General features: G+C 36.4%; 1 protein-coding gene across 4 annotated transcripts; it reads right to left on the bottom strand.

Moving 5' to 3' along the window:
• Window positions 1-110: 110 nt before the first annotated feature.
• On the bottom strand, window positions 111-11128 carry LOC147477007 (Rab3 GTPase-activating protein catalytic subunit). 4 transcript variants are annotated; one of them, XM_086582292.1, is made up of 14 exons: window positions 10905-11124; window positions 10798-10829; window positions 10573-10713; window positions 10373-10479; window positions 9979-10172; window positions 9685-9854; window positions 8757-9092; window positions 8531-8595; window positions 7997-8045; window positions 7707-7863; window positions 4143-4227; window positions 3992-4061; window positions 1645-1785; window positions 111-1086 (listed from the first exon to the last, which is right to left on the bottom strand). In XM_086582292.1, the coding sequence occupies exons 1-14, from the start codon at window positions 11056-11058 to the stop codon at window positions 850-852; spliced, it is 1938 nt and encodes a 645-aa protein (XP_086438418.1). In that variant the 5' UTR covers window positions 11059-11124; the 3' UTR covers window positions 111-849. The 4 variants fall into 4 exon arrangements, with proteins under 4 accessions (XP_086438418.1, XP_086438417.1, XP_086438419.1 ...); XM_086582291.1 differs by having other exon boundaries at window positions 10798-11128; XM_086582293.1 differs by lacking the exon at window positions 10798-10829 and having other exon boundaries at window positions 10573-10715; window positions 10905-11126.
• Between the last annotated feature and the right edge of the window lie 5053 nt (window positions 11129-16181).

The following is a 16181-nucleotide window of genomic DNA, read 5'->3' as shown; positions in this document are numbered from 1 at the left end:
GGAGGTATAATGGCAAGGCGCACGATCTGGCACATTGGGCTTTCCATGGTCAGGATATAAATCTACTGCCAAAATACCTAAAAAAAAAAAAAAAAAAAAAAACTCATAACTAGAGGTCAAGCCCTATGGTCATATATATATTACATACTTGCATAGTCCAAATAAACGAACCACATTACTATATACAGAATCAAACATCAAACTTTTGATTCCAATATACAATTTAAGTTCTTTCCGTCCAGAAAAACAAAAGCAAAAAATCGGAATTAAACTGTTGTACTACACATTCACTGTATTATGAATGGATAACCAACCTTAATTGGCAGAGAAGATCTCCTCTCACTATTCCCTCAAATCCCCTTAAACAAGCTGAAGCTGAATTCACACGTGCAACTCATCTTAGCAACCGATTTCCTGCATCCAAAGGATATACCAGCTTTTCTCGTAAGTACTGCATCCTCCTTTTGTCACTGACACCAATTCTTCCGGATCTACCCGCCAATTAAGAATTCAGGCTATGTTCAAATGGCACCACCACAACAACTGTGACATAGTGCAAAGGAGCACAGACTTCGAGCTCATAGCTCAGCGAGTGGACGAAGAAACCACGTGAATGGAATATTCCATATAAGCATGACCACAAAGGCAATTTAGCCCCAGTATTCATGTTGAACATTCTTATCTTCGCTTACTATAACATAACGACTTTCACAAAAAGCACTCTAGTTCATCACTTCTTCAGAACCAGGCAAGGACCACAACTGATTTGCCTTCGCAATACCAAATAATTGCGCTTTACATATTAAATTCCAATTTCCCATGAACTATACAATATTTTCGCCAACACTTCTAAACAACCGTCCAATCATTTTGGTCCAAACCTGAAGCTGTGCTAGTCGGCTTAGGTGGCTTCCTGGAGAAGATAGCTGGCTTTCTCAAGAACTGCCTATCCTTGACTCCAAAGTTAAGACTAAGTTTCTTAAAACGACGCTTTGGCTCTTCTATGGCTGTTGTTTCTTCTGACTGATTAATGATCTTTAAGCAATCCTCAGGATAAACTACAATTGTCTCGATGGTTTCATATACCTATAGCAAAGAATTACAGTAAAACATTCAGAGAACCAGAACTTGCAGATAGCAGTTCCGTGGTATCAGATCATTGTATATGTCCATTAAGATGCTACAGTGAAACAGCTCACGCAAATATTAGAGTGAAATAACTATTTACATCCTAAGCTGGCAGTTAGTAATAACCTAGTGTAGAAAGCCTTGCCCATTGGTGGGATCAAGCACTTCAAAATTGCTAGCTTGCTGAGTAGGTAAGTTGATTGAGCATTGAACTGTTCGTACTTGGTACTAGAACTGAGCTCAATACCTACGTTTTACATTTTTACTTCATGTCTTCATCCAAGGGGCAAAGGAATTTCTTGGCAATTACAAAGTAACAAAACATTTGGGCTATTTCTACATACACCAAATTTTACACTAGTTGAGGCCGTTCAGAATGAACATATATTTAAATGTTTTGTTGTCTGAGATTACATGTTGTTCTATATCATGCTTGCTCTCCCTGGGTCTCCTTTACTAAGGCCAGCACAATTCTACGTAACAAGGTTAGTATGTTTCAGTCACATATAAGCCTACCTGGCAGAGATCATCAATATTATCACTCCACGAGCCTCCATGACATGCACCAATAATGTAGTCTTTGCATTCATAGAACAGCTTGGACAGATCACTATTAGGGGACAACATGCCTTCAGCAATTACGAATCCTGAACCCAGCTGAAAATTTTCAAACAACAAGAATGTGAGAATTATTGAAAAATGCAGCTTGAGTAAATCTAGAATCTCAAGAATGTGAGAATTATTGAAAAATGCAGCTTGAGTAAATCTAGAATCTCTAGATTATACATCTCGTTAACAAGTCAGACACCACGTGAACGGATATCAAATTGTACCAAGGAACCAAGAAAGATCTCACTTGCAGAACAAGTAACACCATCTTTTACAAAAGAACCATAGACATAAAAGAGTCCCACTTATCTGATTGAAGTAGATCTTTAAAAGTAAAAACATTTCATAAGTTTAAGATGAAAATCAAGACAATTCTAAATAGCCAAAGAAGATGAACATGTCCCTCCACAAGTAAATAAATGTGATAAAGAAAAAATAAATAAAAAATGCTTTTATCATAGGTAAACCCGATTAGACTTTCTCTCAACTATTATTATCATAATTACTATAATAATTACTATCATAATTATTATCATCATTATCATCATCATTATTATTATTATTATTATTATTATTATTATTATTATTATTATTTAAAATTAATCTATTTAGTCAAGGCCCCAAGGGCACCATTTTGTTGAGCCTACCGTCCCAGGCCTTGTTACATGTTTGCCATCCTTGCTGCCTACTACAGCCTTGTCCTTGCCCATGACCACATAGATATTAATAGACGTGCAAAGATATACCTCTCAAGTATAGAGAGTTATATAATAGGAAACAGAGTACTATAACAAGTCATCTAGTACAACATTGCCAAACCTAAAGATTATGATCATCTTCCACACTCCACCGTGCAAAAATTTAAGAATGAAAAAATCCAAACCGTATGATACAATTGAATATTGGAATGGTAAACCTGCGTAAAAGTGGTGTTTACATGGATAAAGTAGCACAAGGTTATACGCCAGAAGCCCAGAAGTCCTCAAAATGGTAGCAACTGACCTAAGGCTCATTACAAGGAGGCAGTAGCAGACAATTATTTGGAATATAAGAAGAGCTTATAGCAAGAAGATGGAATCAAGATCTGTGTTTCTTAAGCACCTCCACATGCCAAAATCAGGTTAACTGGCAGTCACGTATAGGACGTATCCATGTCTTTATGTCTTTATATATATATTTATTACCCTATCCTAGATTCACCTCATCTTGTAAAAGTTGTAAAATCGTATATCTACTACCTTCAAATCCATTTTGTAAACTGACAAAGTAGCAAATGATAAAACTTCAGTTTCCTATACATTTATTAACTTAATATCCATTGTATGTCGATTCTTTTCCCATGACGGACATAACCCGGTGAGATTGAGTTTCACTGCAATGGATTCCTATACAATAAATTACATTTGAATGTGAGTAACTAAGCACAACAGAGGTTCACTTCACTGTGTAGAACTAAATCTTTATAAGCCAATAAGCACAGAAAAAAAACAGAAGAAGAAAGAAAGACACTTAACATGCCATTAAAGCTAAGTCTGGAGATACACCTTAGTAACCAAAACGCAAAGCGAGAAGAGAGTGCAAGAGCGCCTAAATCCAAAATTCCTGGTTATTGAAAGCGTCTTGAAAGCGCCCACAAGGTGGTGTGTATATGGGTTCAAATTATAGATCTCCTTAATAGTTATTTATTTATTTTTGTGCAAAGTAGTTGTTAATTTTGTTTCAATTATTGATTTTTTTTTAAACTGGTGTATAGATTTGGTTTATGAGGTGACGGTTACTATATTTGAGTACTCAGTACCCCAATCCAATCTAGTATGTGGTTCTGCCAATTTTTTACCCCATAGTATTACTCAAGAGTCTAGACTACTAGCCTAATCTAGAGTCTATTGACCTGATTCATAGATTACTTTTGGCAGCTTTTGTACTGAAAGACAAACTTTTGGATTATTTTATCAACCAGAAGGTAAGAAACTGATAAAAAAATATCAAGAAGCATCCCCAATACACAAAACGAACTGAGTTGTTGGAGATCGAGAATTTGAAAAACTGAGTACTCGCCACTTTGGGTGTTTAAGCTCTAAAAGCATCAAAGCACTGCCTTAGGTCGGGAGCGGTACCCATATGGGAAGCTTTAGGTTGCTAAGAGATACTCATGACTTCAAAATTAAGAGAATACAAATTTCTTCATGTATAACATATGAAGTTAATTTTGATAAACAAACAAACGCAGCTATTAAATGGAGAAAAGGCTTACCAAAGAAACAAAACACTGCTGGAAAAGCTCAAAAGGTGTAATTTCCTCCAAAAAATTCATGACGCCTTCCCTGAAGAACACGAATCACTTGGTAGATAAAACTTTACCAAAAGCAAGAGTAGCTAGCATGTATACCATAGTACCAACTTACACTGCCATATCCTCATCAAAGAGAGGGGTTTGATCAGCAGCTGCTAATGGTTTTGCAGTTTCCCACAATTCACGCCACAGGTTACCTAAACAACGACAAGAGAGCATTTATCAAAAAATTATTTAAAGGATCCATATTTGTATGTCTTCATGTGGAATTAAAGTAAGGGTCTACTAGATGTGTTCAAAATCAACTTGGTATTCAACTGGGACGAGCTCAAGCATGTTGTAACGAGCTTTTCTTAATTTTGTCTACTTATAACTTTTTCTGTTTATCTCAATTCATTTTGAGAAAAAAAATCTTTGAAGCAACTATCCTCACAAAAAACAAACTTATGACAAATATCAAACTATGACAATCGACTATGTGTGCGTTTTGAGCTTATGTGATCCTATCTGTCCATGTGTCTAGTCTGCAGCTCCCTCTGTCGATGTGTTTCATTTCATGGTACCTCTATGGCTCTATATAGCATATTCAAGCAGAATATATCACGGGCTCACATGAAAACGATGTTTGGGCATTCACCCTACAAACTTTTTTATCGATCATCTTTTTGGGAGAACGAAGATGTCTTATGACATATACACTTGATTGGTGTCCTAGCTTCTTTGTACGACATCATCAGAACAGGTGGATGCTCTTCATAGTCAGAAGCCCCACCTCGAGTAGAGAACTCCAATCAGCTTCAGTAACGTCACGAGTCTGTGAGCATGGTCTCACTATGAATCTCATTTCTATTCCCATCAACACTTTCAAAACTTGTAATAAGTGACAAACTGTAATTTCCACAAATCCCTTTTAATCATCAAATTTGAATAACTAACCATGATCAACTTTCTACAAGGGGAGTACTATTATCTCTTCAGTTACCAATAAGAAATCAAGTCCACCCTTCAAGTAGCCAGAACGTGCACAAGTAAGGAGATCCTCTGCTTTAAGATAGCTTCACAAGACTTGTATCCATCACCTGAGTTAATGAGGCCCTTTTGCAGGTGCACCTCGACCTTCCAAACAATTGTTTTCCAATTTTTTCTTACGTATGCAACCTATTTAAAACATAGTTATCAAAATAAGGTTTGTTTTTTACCCCTTTATTGCTATTAGTTTGAGTTCTTTCTATCTGCCTATTGCTTTGAACGTTGCATGTTTCAACTAGCATCCCTAATCAAATATGCTACACATTTTTTTCAACTTTTTCATGCATTCGATGCTATTGTTATCAGTGTACTAAGGCCCTGTTTGGTAGCCTGTATTGCCCAACCCATTCATGGGTTAGGGTGCACTATCCCGATTTTTATGTTTGGTTCCTATTTTTTGAGCCCAAGTGGTACTAGTTGGTTGGCCCAACCACAAAAGTATGAATAACGGTATCCATTGGAAAAGGTTGGATTTCAATCTACATCATACTAAATAAGAAAAGGACCGACAAATAAAAAAAAAAAAAAAAAGAAAAAAACAGCCGCATTACTCTCTTCTTCTTCACCACTTCAACAATTTATTCCCCCTCCCACCACCATCTTCTCTCCACACCTTGTTTCTCTTACTTAAACAAAAAGAAAAGTGCAATATCTCAAAAAAAAAACCCACCGCTTTCATCACACAAAAATCTCTATTTTCTCAAATTTGAACATCTCTCTACTCATATCATCTCTTGATTTCTCCAATTTTGAAGATACAAAATGAAACCCACTTTTCCAAATTGTTGCTACTAAAGAAGTTTATGTAATATTTCTTTGTAAATTTCTTTCAAGAAAATAGAAATATATATGTGGTTGTTTTGGTATATTAATTTGGGAGTTTGATTAACAATATGTTTTAAGATTACATTGTATTGGGTTTTCTATTTGAAGTTTTTCATGATTATTTTGTGTGTTTACGTGCAATTTTTGAGGAAAAGTAGGCAAAAAACCAAACAACTTGTGTTATTGATCATCTCTCGGGACATGAACCAATAAGTACCACCTACTAAAATGATAAGTTGTTCTTGCCAAAAACAGAGCCTAAAGAACGATTACGAGCCTCAAGGTGGTCTGCCTCTACGAGGATTGAGGAGAGGCGTCTGAATGGAAAAAAAGAAAGAAAGAAAGAAAAAACATTATTTATTTATTTATTTTCTTGAAATTGAACAATTTTCGATGTGAATAAGGTTAATTTGTCATTTGAAAAAAAATTGAAAAAAATAAAAATAAAAAGAAAATGAGGTCACTTTGCCATTAAGGCTTAAAAGCCTTTTGAGAGATTAATGCGCTGAATCGCTAATCAATGATCTCCCAAAAGGCTAGAGACGCAAGCCTCGGTGCGTTTTCTTTTCAAATGATTGTTATAGAGTTACTTCTTTTGAATTCAGAAACTCTTAAATTGTTAGTCATTTTAATTGTTTCTTTGAAATTCAAGTACAAGAAAAAGCTTAACATAGGCATGTTGAACCTGCTTACCTCCTTTTCCAAGAGCAATACCATACCCTGGTCCCCCTTTTCCAAGAGCAATATCATATTTTGATCAACTACCAAATATTGGACCAGTACCATAGTGTGTCCAAACGAAAACATATTCCATTGTTAGGATCGCTAACGTGAAAGTCATTAATCTAAGGTCACGTAGGTGAGAGGTGCTAAAATATATAGTCCTACATTGGACATTTGAAGCCTTGAATCACAATGTACATGTTCCTGGGGCCGCTTCCATTGACAATTGGCTTTTAGTTAGATGGTATCAGAGCAGGCTATTGTTTCTTACCAGATTACCAAAAAGGTCCATTTACTCCATGTCAGCCGACAAATTAAACACGTGTTTGACTCAAAAGATTATGCAGCAGGTAAGGGGGCATTTAAGCTCTGCATCACAATATATAAATTCCCGAGGTTGCGAGGTTGCTCCATTTATTGCCAACTGGTTTTGAGTAGGAAGCTCCAAAGTTTAAGAGAGAACATTTTATTTTATGATGGTCATAAATTTATTACATAGCCCATTAAATCCCCCGGAATCGAACCCACGACCTTTGGTGCAAACTCTCAAGGCTCAAAATAGTACGCCACTGGACGCCTTTAAGAGAGAACCTAAGAGTACAAGAAATAGACAACCACAAAAACTTTCACCCAGGAAGCAAAAATTATCTTTCGGAAAGTATATTTGTTGGCAATAAAAGGAATGGAACATCTTTCCGAACGAGCAAGTGACGTTATTCGAAAGGCGTCTTGAGAGTGAACTGTTTGCTACTAGTTTAAAGCTAGGTTACATTAACACGGACAAGTGTGTCCGTATCCGACACGAATACAAAGTGTCTAACATGGGAAATATAAAAAATTGGGGTATATCCCATACAATATGTGTTCAACATGGCGACACACGGACACGTGTATATGTATCCGACACGGATTATTTTTGAAATATGGCGTGTCCATGTTACATAGGTTTAAAGTAGCTCCTTTTTGAGTTAGTGAGTACATATAATTTTAGATATACTGCTAAGAAAGTAAAACTAGGGAGGATGCAAGTATTCCTTTTAATGATAAATAATGAACAAAAGAGCTAAGATGTATGCATCTGGAAAGGATAACACCTCACCTTCCTTCTGCATCCGACTACTTAGTTGACCTATATTAGATGTTGAATCCTGAAGATTGCAGGAATCTTGAGCTTCATCTTTTGGATCACTTCTCGACCAGTCTGGAGGAGAATGCCATCTTACAAAATCTTCTAAGATGCACCCAGGGTTTGCAGCCTAACACACAATATTTAAAACATGTGAGTTTAGATATTGCTATCATTATTCAAATACACAAACTAGCATCAAGGCAACTAAGCACCCTAGGACGCCCAAAATAAAGAAAAGGTTCACTGCACTTGTACTTCACCTTGAAAGCCTGCATGTCAGAGAGGAGTTGAGAACATCCAGCACCACAACTGAGAATTCAAATATGGGGATTGGTTATTAAAGAAAAAAAAAAAGTACAGCATGACAATAATATTTATGCTAGGGCAGGTAACAAATTCAGACCCCCTTTGATGAATCAGTTATCTCTTCACTGCATTCAAACACTAAAAGTTCAATCTCACCGAGAAAAAGAAAAAGAAAGAAAAAACAAGGCGGGACTGCTTGCATTTTTTTAGAGAGTGGGTGACAGTTGTATCTCTGGTTTATGCTCTTTTTTCTTTGTACTCATACGCCTCCTCGACCTACTTCGTGTTTTCGATGAAATTTCTACAAAGCTACAAATGCACTACAATTTTCTTTTTCTCAAGTGTTGTTTGAGTATTCCTCTGAATCAAATTACAGTGATATGACAAAAATGGTAAACAAAATAAGTGTTGGAAATTCCAAAAAAAATGGACACCTGGACAGGGATAGAATCTTTTAAATAAAAAGGTTTCTTATTCACTACACTCACCTCCCTGTTCGCAGAACAAACTCTTCTGCTTCTTTTATGAGATCTTCTGTAAGAATGGGTCCTTCCTAATAAGGATTAAAAAAATAAGAAAAACTCAAAAAATATTTTCAACAAAGGTAGTAATTTTCTAGCATGAAATGTTTCAAACCTGTCTTATAGGAGTAAGAAAAACTCAAAAAATATTTTCAACGAAGGAAGTAATTTTCTAGCATGAAATGTTTCAAACCTGTGTTACAGGAGTATACACAGGTTCACCAGTCTCCAACATGGTTAGGTTTCCAGATGGCTGATGAGCTCCAAGTCGAAGAACAAGATCCCCAGTGCTAACTCTAGCATAAAGTGCAGAGCTGGAGCCAGGAGAAACGACTGCTGCTTCAGTGCATGGACCGGCTTCTCTCATTATAGACTGTAGTGAATCAGAGGCCATGGAACGACGAGTCTTCCTGGAAATACAACAATTAATAACCTGCAATTGCTGATGCAAAAGACAGGTATTGAGATCTGGACTTTCATCTAGGGGCACGTGAGGTACTGGCTGTCCATCAGACCATAGTCTTCTCAACTGCATATTTTAAGGATTCATCAATTACTTTTCCATGTTTTTCATATATTCTCAGATTAAATATTTAGTAATACAACAGTATCAATGCATTCCAACAGATTTACAATGCTAAATTAATCCTATCATCACCAATACCTCAATCAAAATCAGCATATATTAACAAGTGATGAAAACTGAACAATTGAAGTCCAACAGTTGAATGTGATGGACAGTCTAGTGTGACATAGAGTGGTCTTTCTATAGAATTAGAATCACCATCACTCCCCTAATTTATTAACTTACAGCACCAATATCTAATAGTATATGATTCTAATTTTCATTAGACAAACATCAACACTGAAAACAAGAATTCATAACAATTACATCACAAATCTTAATTGATAAAGGACTATCAGCTACGCGACGATTCATATCTTTGGGTGGATGAGACAGCACCAGATGTCTACATTTCTCCAGGTTATTACTATTCAAAGAGTTTACGACTTTACGCTAGATTTATTTTTACTATTTTGATACATCATTCTATGAACAAGATGGTCTAGTGATATTGATTGTTAAATTAATTTTCTTCAAGTACTACCAATTTACTTACTTCTGTGACGACCCTGCACCAAAATAATGCCATTTTTCGAAGGGTCTTGAGGCTTCCTATTATTTCAGACAGTCTAACAACAAAGCTATCTGGAGGGGCACCACCAATTTCTCTTGGAAGAGATGTCATCACTGAACCAGAAACATTCTTCCTTCTGGGAAAAGGTCCCTCTGCGAATATCTTGCAGATATTACAATGAAAGTGAAAGATCACCAAGGGATTATGCAGATGCTAGATGAGAAAATCAACTGAGGGCAACTGAGGGATTTCTACAAAGTCATTAAGTATCTTTACCAGGATCAAATAAAGATTGGCTTAACAGCAGGAGCTCGTCATCATCACGAAAGTCAGATGTTGACTTATCCTCCTTCTCACGAAGCACTAGAGATTTCATTGCTGAAAAGCTTAACCCTGCCCTCTCTCTGACAGGTGAAGAACTTCTAGATGATGCTAGGAGATCTTTCATTGAATTAGACTTCTTTGCAGATCTGCCAAACAAACAGAAACAGAACAAAACGAAACTATTAACATACAGGATCAGCAGATCTCAGAGACACCCTCTTTTCTTTTCTTTACAGAGATGTTAGTCCGCAGATTGAGACCAGTACCAAGGCAGCATAGTATACTTTACACCAGACCATACAATAAGACACAATGCAAAATCTCAACATATAATTAAAACACTTACTGAATTGCTGTTGCCAATTGCTTAATGATAGTTGTAGAAGGTATCGTATCCATGTTTGACGCATTTAAGTCTTCTTCTATGCCAGGAAAAAATTCTCTTTCTGACCCCTGAAACCATTAATTAATGTCTACACACCATTTACTATTTACTATTCTATTGATATATATATATAAGATGGTACAATCTATGAATGTAAATACCTTCAATTGAGAAACAGTGTGCAAGTCGAAATCAAGAAAGTCTGAAATCAAATTAAAATTCTTCTCCTCTTCCTCTTCTTGTTTTTTACTCCTCCTAATATTCCTTAACCTCTCTTGCCAATCATGTGTTCTCCCTAAACTCTAAAAACAAAACAACAAAACATAATAAATTAATAAATGCCAATGAAATATCAAAATAATTTCGAGATTTAAGTTTTCAGTTACCTCTGAGGGAGAATGAAGAAGATCTTCAGTTTCTGAATAAAATATAAAAAGTAAAATATGAAATATGAAATTGAGATGATTAAAGAGATGAGAGAAAAAGTGTGTACCGGGCTTGTTGTTATTATTATTAATAGGAGAAGAGAATGAGGATGAGGATGAAGATGTTTTGATGTCAGTGAGAACTTTCTCCGCTTTAGCTGCCGCTGAATGAAAGGCTGTTTTTGCTTTTGAGAGAGAGAATCTCCGACTTGTTGTTTCCATTTTTTTAAGCCGGAATAACAGCTCTACTCTAAATCTCTAATCTAATTATATATAATTATTATTATATTGAAAGGAGAAATGAGATGGAGGGAAGCGCAGACTATTGACTCAAGAGTCTGAGTCAGCGAGTTTACAAAATGGGCTTTAGGCAATATGGGCTATTGCGAGTAACTCTAGTTTGATTTTTGTAGAAAGCGGTACAATCACCGTTCTCTTCTAATCTTAGTTCAACTCTGATTTAGAAAGTAGAAACACGCTTACTTGTTCTCCCTATATATAAGGTGATTCCATCTGGCATTCATCAAATTGGATTGGGCAACCCCAAAAAAAAATTTTTTTTTTACAAGTTTGTCATATTACAAGTTTGTCATCAAAGCCCAAGCCCAGCAACCAATTCAACCGGTATCGCCAAAACGAACTCTCCGGGTCGTTTCTGTTTACACTCAAACGACTTGGTCACGTAGTTTGAGTGTACACTCAAACGATATGGCCACGTCACACTCAAACTACGCGACCACATCGTTTGAGTGTAAACTCAAACTAAGTAACCATATCGTTTGAGTGTACACTCAAACTACGTGGTCACATCATTTGAGTGTACACTCAAACTACAAGGTCACGTTGTTTGAGTGTTAGTTTGAGTTTGAGTTACACTCAAACTACATGGCCAAGTCGTTTGAGTGTATACTCAAACGATATGGACAAGTCGTTTGAGTGTTACTCACACTAACACTCAAACTACGTGGCCATATCGTTTGAGTGTACACTCAAACGACGACACTCAAACGACTTGGTCACGTAGTTTGAGTGTACACTCAAACGACGTGGACATGCACTCAAACGCACCCAAACACACTCAAACACACTCAAACGATTTCAATTGAATTAGAAAAATTGAAATTCGATTTAAAAAATTGGGTTAGAAACAACACAATTACACCAATAAAATTACATGCACTCTGCACTCTTTATCTGTTATGACATAATATTTTTATAACCAAGTTAAAACATATAATCAAACATGCTAAAATCTAAAATAATAATTTGTTTTATATATAAACTTGTTATTATTATTAGTTTTTCAATTGTGAATCATAAACTAGTTTGGGGTTTAGAGTTCAGGGTTCAGGGTTTAGAAATTTCGTACCAACATATTTCACTTAATTATTTGAAATAATAATTTGTTTTATATCTAAACTTGTTATTTTTTATTTTATTTTTAAAATTGTGAATCATAAACTAGGTTGGGGGTTTAGGGTTTAGGGTTTAGAGTTGTTTACAAATTTCGTACTAACATATTTTACTTAATTATTCAAAATAATAATTTGTTTTATTTATAAACTTATTATTTTTTATTTTCTTTTTCAAATTTTGAATCATAAACTAGTTTGGGGTTTGGGTTTAGAGTTTAGGGTTTACAAATTTCGTACTGACATAAAAAAAAATTTAATTTCAAACATATTTCACTCAATTATCCAAATCTAAAATAATAATTTGTTTTATATCTAAACTTGTTATTTTCCATTTTTTTATTCAATTGTAAATAATAAACTAGTTTGGGGGGTTTAGAGTTTAGGGTTTACAAATATATTTCACTCAATTATTCGAAATATATCAAAATTTCAAATATATATAGAATACTCATTCACTCAGTTTAGAGTTTAGGGTTTACATAGAATACTCAAGTTTCTCTACATACTCAAGTTTCTCTACATATTAGAATACTTAAGTTTCTCTAAATGGAACATGAAAATGAAGAAGAAGCATTTGAGGTAATGTTTGAGGTATAACAACAAATTAGAGAAGAACAACAAATTAGAGAAGGAGAAAATAAAAGATATGTTGAAAGTGAAGAAGTGAAACAAAATGTTGAAGGTCAAGGTGAAGAATTTGAAAATGCGACAAGTTGAGCAAATGATATGCCGAGAAATCGACGATGACAAAGTGCAAACCTAAATAATGAGGTAACACTTGATTAAAATGAATACAAAACACTTGATTGATTGAATGAATGAATGGATGCAAAACATTTGAATGAATGCAAAACCCGAGCCCAAACGACATGGCTGGGTCGTTTGGGAACACTATAGAACTATATGGTGGTGTAGTTTGAGAACATTATAGAAGGACATGGCGGTGTAGTTTGAGAACGTTATAGAATGACATGTCCGGGTCGTTTGGTTACACTATAGGACTACATGGCTGGGTCGTTTGGTAACACTATAGAACGACATGTTCGGGTCGTTTGGGGACACTTTAGAACTACATGGCCGAGTCGTTTGGACCCTCTATGAAACTACATGGCTGGGTTAGTTTGGGGACATGGCGGCGGGTCGCTTTGGACCCTCTATGAAACTACATGGCTGGGTCGTTTGGACTAAATTTATTTATTTTATTTTTTATTTATTTATTTATTTTTTTTTGTGACTTTGAAACTAAATGCAAATTGTTTGAGACTCTTGTTTTATTCTTCTATATGTAGAATTCTTTGCCGCTATCCGGGAACCGATCCTTTGCAAACTCGAATGATGTGGATTGTCAACCGATTTTAAGTGATACAACAAAATTTTTACTACGGAAGATGTATGATTGAGTAGGCATCGATTTCATTTTTTTTTTTAATTTTCTAAATGTAATTTTATTTGTGTATTAATAATAGTTGTTGTTTTTGATGTGTTTAAGTCTTTCATACACGTAGCGAGGCAATTGGTTGGGCAACCGCTAGAGAAAGACAAGTTAATGTTGTTGTGGTCATTGAAAAGTCAGAGTGTGCCAAAGGAAACCGAGTAACAAGATTGAATTTGGCTTGCGAGTGCTCGGGTGTGTATCGGTCACACAAGAAGGAAGGCGAAGAGAGGGCTAATAAGAGAAGGTTGGGAACCAAGAAATCGGGATGTCCATTTAAGTTAAAAAGTGTTTTCCAACGCGGCATTGTCGATAGTTGGAAAATTGTCGTTTTTAATGGTGTTCACAACCATCCATTGGCGAAGACCCTTGAAGGACATGTATTTGCTACTCGACTAACCGTTCCAGAGTTCGAGTATTTGTCAGAGATGAGTAAGTGTGGAATAAAACCTAAACAAATTTTGGATTCCATCAAGAATAGGTATCATGATAACATCTTTAGTATATCCCAAGTCTACACTGTAAGGCAGAAGGTGAGGAAATTGGATATGAACGGTCTCACACAATTGCAAAGATTGCGTGAGTTGTTAGCAAATTAAAAGAACATTATTTTGAGGAGTTGAGACAGGATGAGAATACCGAGGAGATAACGGGATTGTTATGGGCCCATCCAAAAGGTGTTAAGTTGGCTCGGACTTTTCCAATAGTTTTCATGTTAGACGCTACCTACAAAACTAACAGGTATCGGTGGCTTTTCGTACAGTTTGTTGGGATGACTTCAACGTGGAAATCTTTCACCATGTGTCAGGTGCTGCTTCAGTCTGAAACAACAGTCGACTATGAGTGGGCCTTGCATCATTTTAATGGTTTGCTTGGTTATATAAGCCCATCTGTGATCGTGTCTAACAGGGACTTGGCCCTGATGAGTGCCGCTGACAGAGTTTTCCCTAACACACACAAGCATCTATGTAGATGGCATATCGCTACGTGCGTCCTTTCAAAATGTTATGATATTTTTTCAACTACAGAACTTGTAGAAAAGGCCTAGTTCTCGTGGAACACTGTAGTCAAATCGAAGACAGAGGTTATTTTCCAGCGTAGATGGGATGCTTTGGAAAAATATTACAGGGTTGAGTACTCCAATTTTGTTAGTTATTTGCGAGAGACTTGGTTTCCTCATAGGGATCGATTCGTATGTTGTTGGACTGACCAACACATTCACTTTGGGAGTACAACGACCAATAGAGTTGAAGGGTCTCATGCTCAGGTGAAGCGTGTACTAGGAAATGCAAAATGTCATAATTTTTTGAGTATGTTTAGCTTAATCCATCCGATTCTAGAGATCTAGATGTCCGAGATTAGAGCTACCTTCGAGAGAAGTATGATTGTAACTCAGCACCACCACCGGATTCCTTTGTTTCGTGAACTTAGAGGCCTTGTCTCACGCAAGTGTTTGGACTTGTTATTTGAAGAAATAGATACCCGCGTAAAGCGTGTTAACGATGGAGAGATAAGGTGTTGGTGTTATTTGCGCACGAGCCATGGACTGCCATGTGCTCATGAATTAATTGAGTTTGAAGAGCAAGAGCGGTCTATCCCTTTGACTGCTATCGACCCCTTTTGAAAAACATTGTCTGCTTCTCCCAATGTGTCAGTGGGTGTTAGTCCCGATGTTACACCTTCGATGGACTTGTTCATGAATAGGTTTGCAATGGTTTCTAAAGAAGAGCAGAGGGTTATGATTAGGAAGCTTATGGAGATTGTCGTACCATAAAGTACATGGCTAGTACCGCCTCGTGAGGAAGCAAAAACCAAAGGTCGGCCAAAAGGTAGCTGTAGCAAAAAGCTTCCAACTGGAGATGATAACTCTTCAAAGCGAGATCCATCTCATTTTGAACATTCTCAACGTGACCATGAAGAGTGGGTCTCGTCACAACCAAACACTATGCCTACCTAAAACACCCACACCACACCAAGAAAGAAGTCTTCTCCAAAAATACCAACCCAAAACATCCACACCACACTAACAAATAAGCCTTCTCCAAAAACACTAAAAACAACCACACCAAGAAATAAACCTTCTCCAAAAACACTAAAAACAACCACACTAAGAAATAAGCTTTCTCCAAAAACAATCACACCACGAAATGTGAGAGATGACTTAGACTTGGAAAGACGAGGGGTCCTAAGGATTATGGGTTGGATATTCCTGAAGAAATGCATAAATACATTGTTAGAGTCCATGACCCCGGCGATGGCAATCTAACGGTTATAGAGCTTTCTGCATTACATTAGGAAGAAGTCAAGAAGAATGACCACGGATGAGAAGGGGAGTTGTGCGAAGAGCTATCGACAACCTCCCCTTTATTGTACTTTGTACAATCAAAGTGAGGTTTTTTATTCGATGAAGGAAATCCTACATGAAGAAGGTTACGCACCCTTAAATAAGTGGATGAGCATGCCCTTTGCTGGATACTTATTTACTTCAAGATTTAATG

This window comes from Coptis chinensis, chromosome 9 (genome assembly GCF_015680905.1).
Source record: "Coptis chinensis isolate HL-2020 chromosome 9, ASM1568090v1, whole genome shotgun sequence".
Classification (NCBI taxonomy): Eukaryota; Viridiplantae; Streptophyta; class Magnoliopsida; order Ranunculales; family Ranunculaceae; genus Coptis; species Coptis chinensis.
Note: the sequence above shows the minus strand (reverse complement) of the source record. Positions and strands in the feature narration are given on the sequence as shown.

Excerpts from the sequence above, each read along its gene's own strand:
- LOC147477007 (XM_086582291.1), bottom strand. The coding sequence starts at position 11,058 with ATGGAAACAACAAGTCGGAGATTCTCTCTCTCAAAAGCAAAAACAGCC. Across the intron at positions 8,596-8,756 it reads TGTATACTCCTGTAACACAG|GAAGGACCCATTCTTACAGA; the intron begins GTTTGAAACATT and ends AATCCTTATTAG. Across the intron at positions 1,786-3,991 it reads AGCAGTGTTTTGTTTCTTTG|CTGGGTTCAGGATTCGTAAT; the intron begins GTAAGCCTTTTC and ends GAAAATTTTCAG.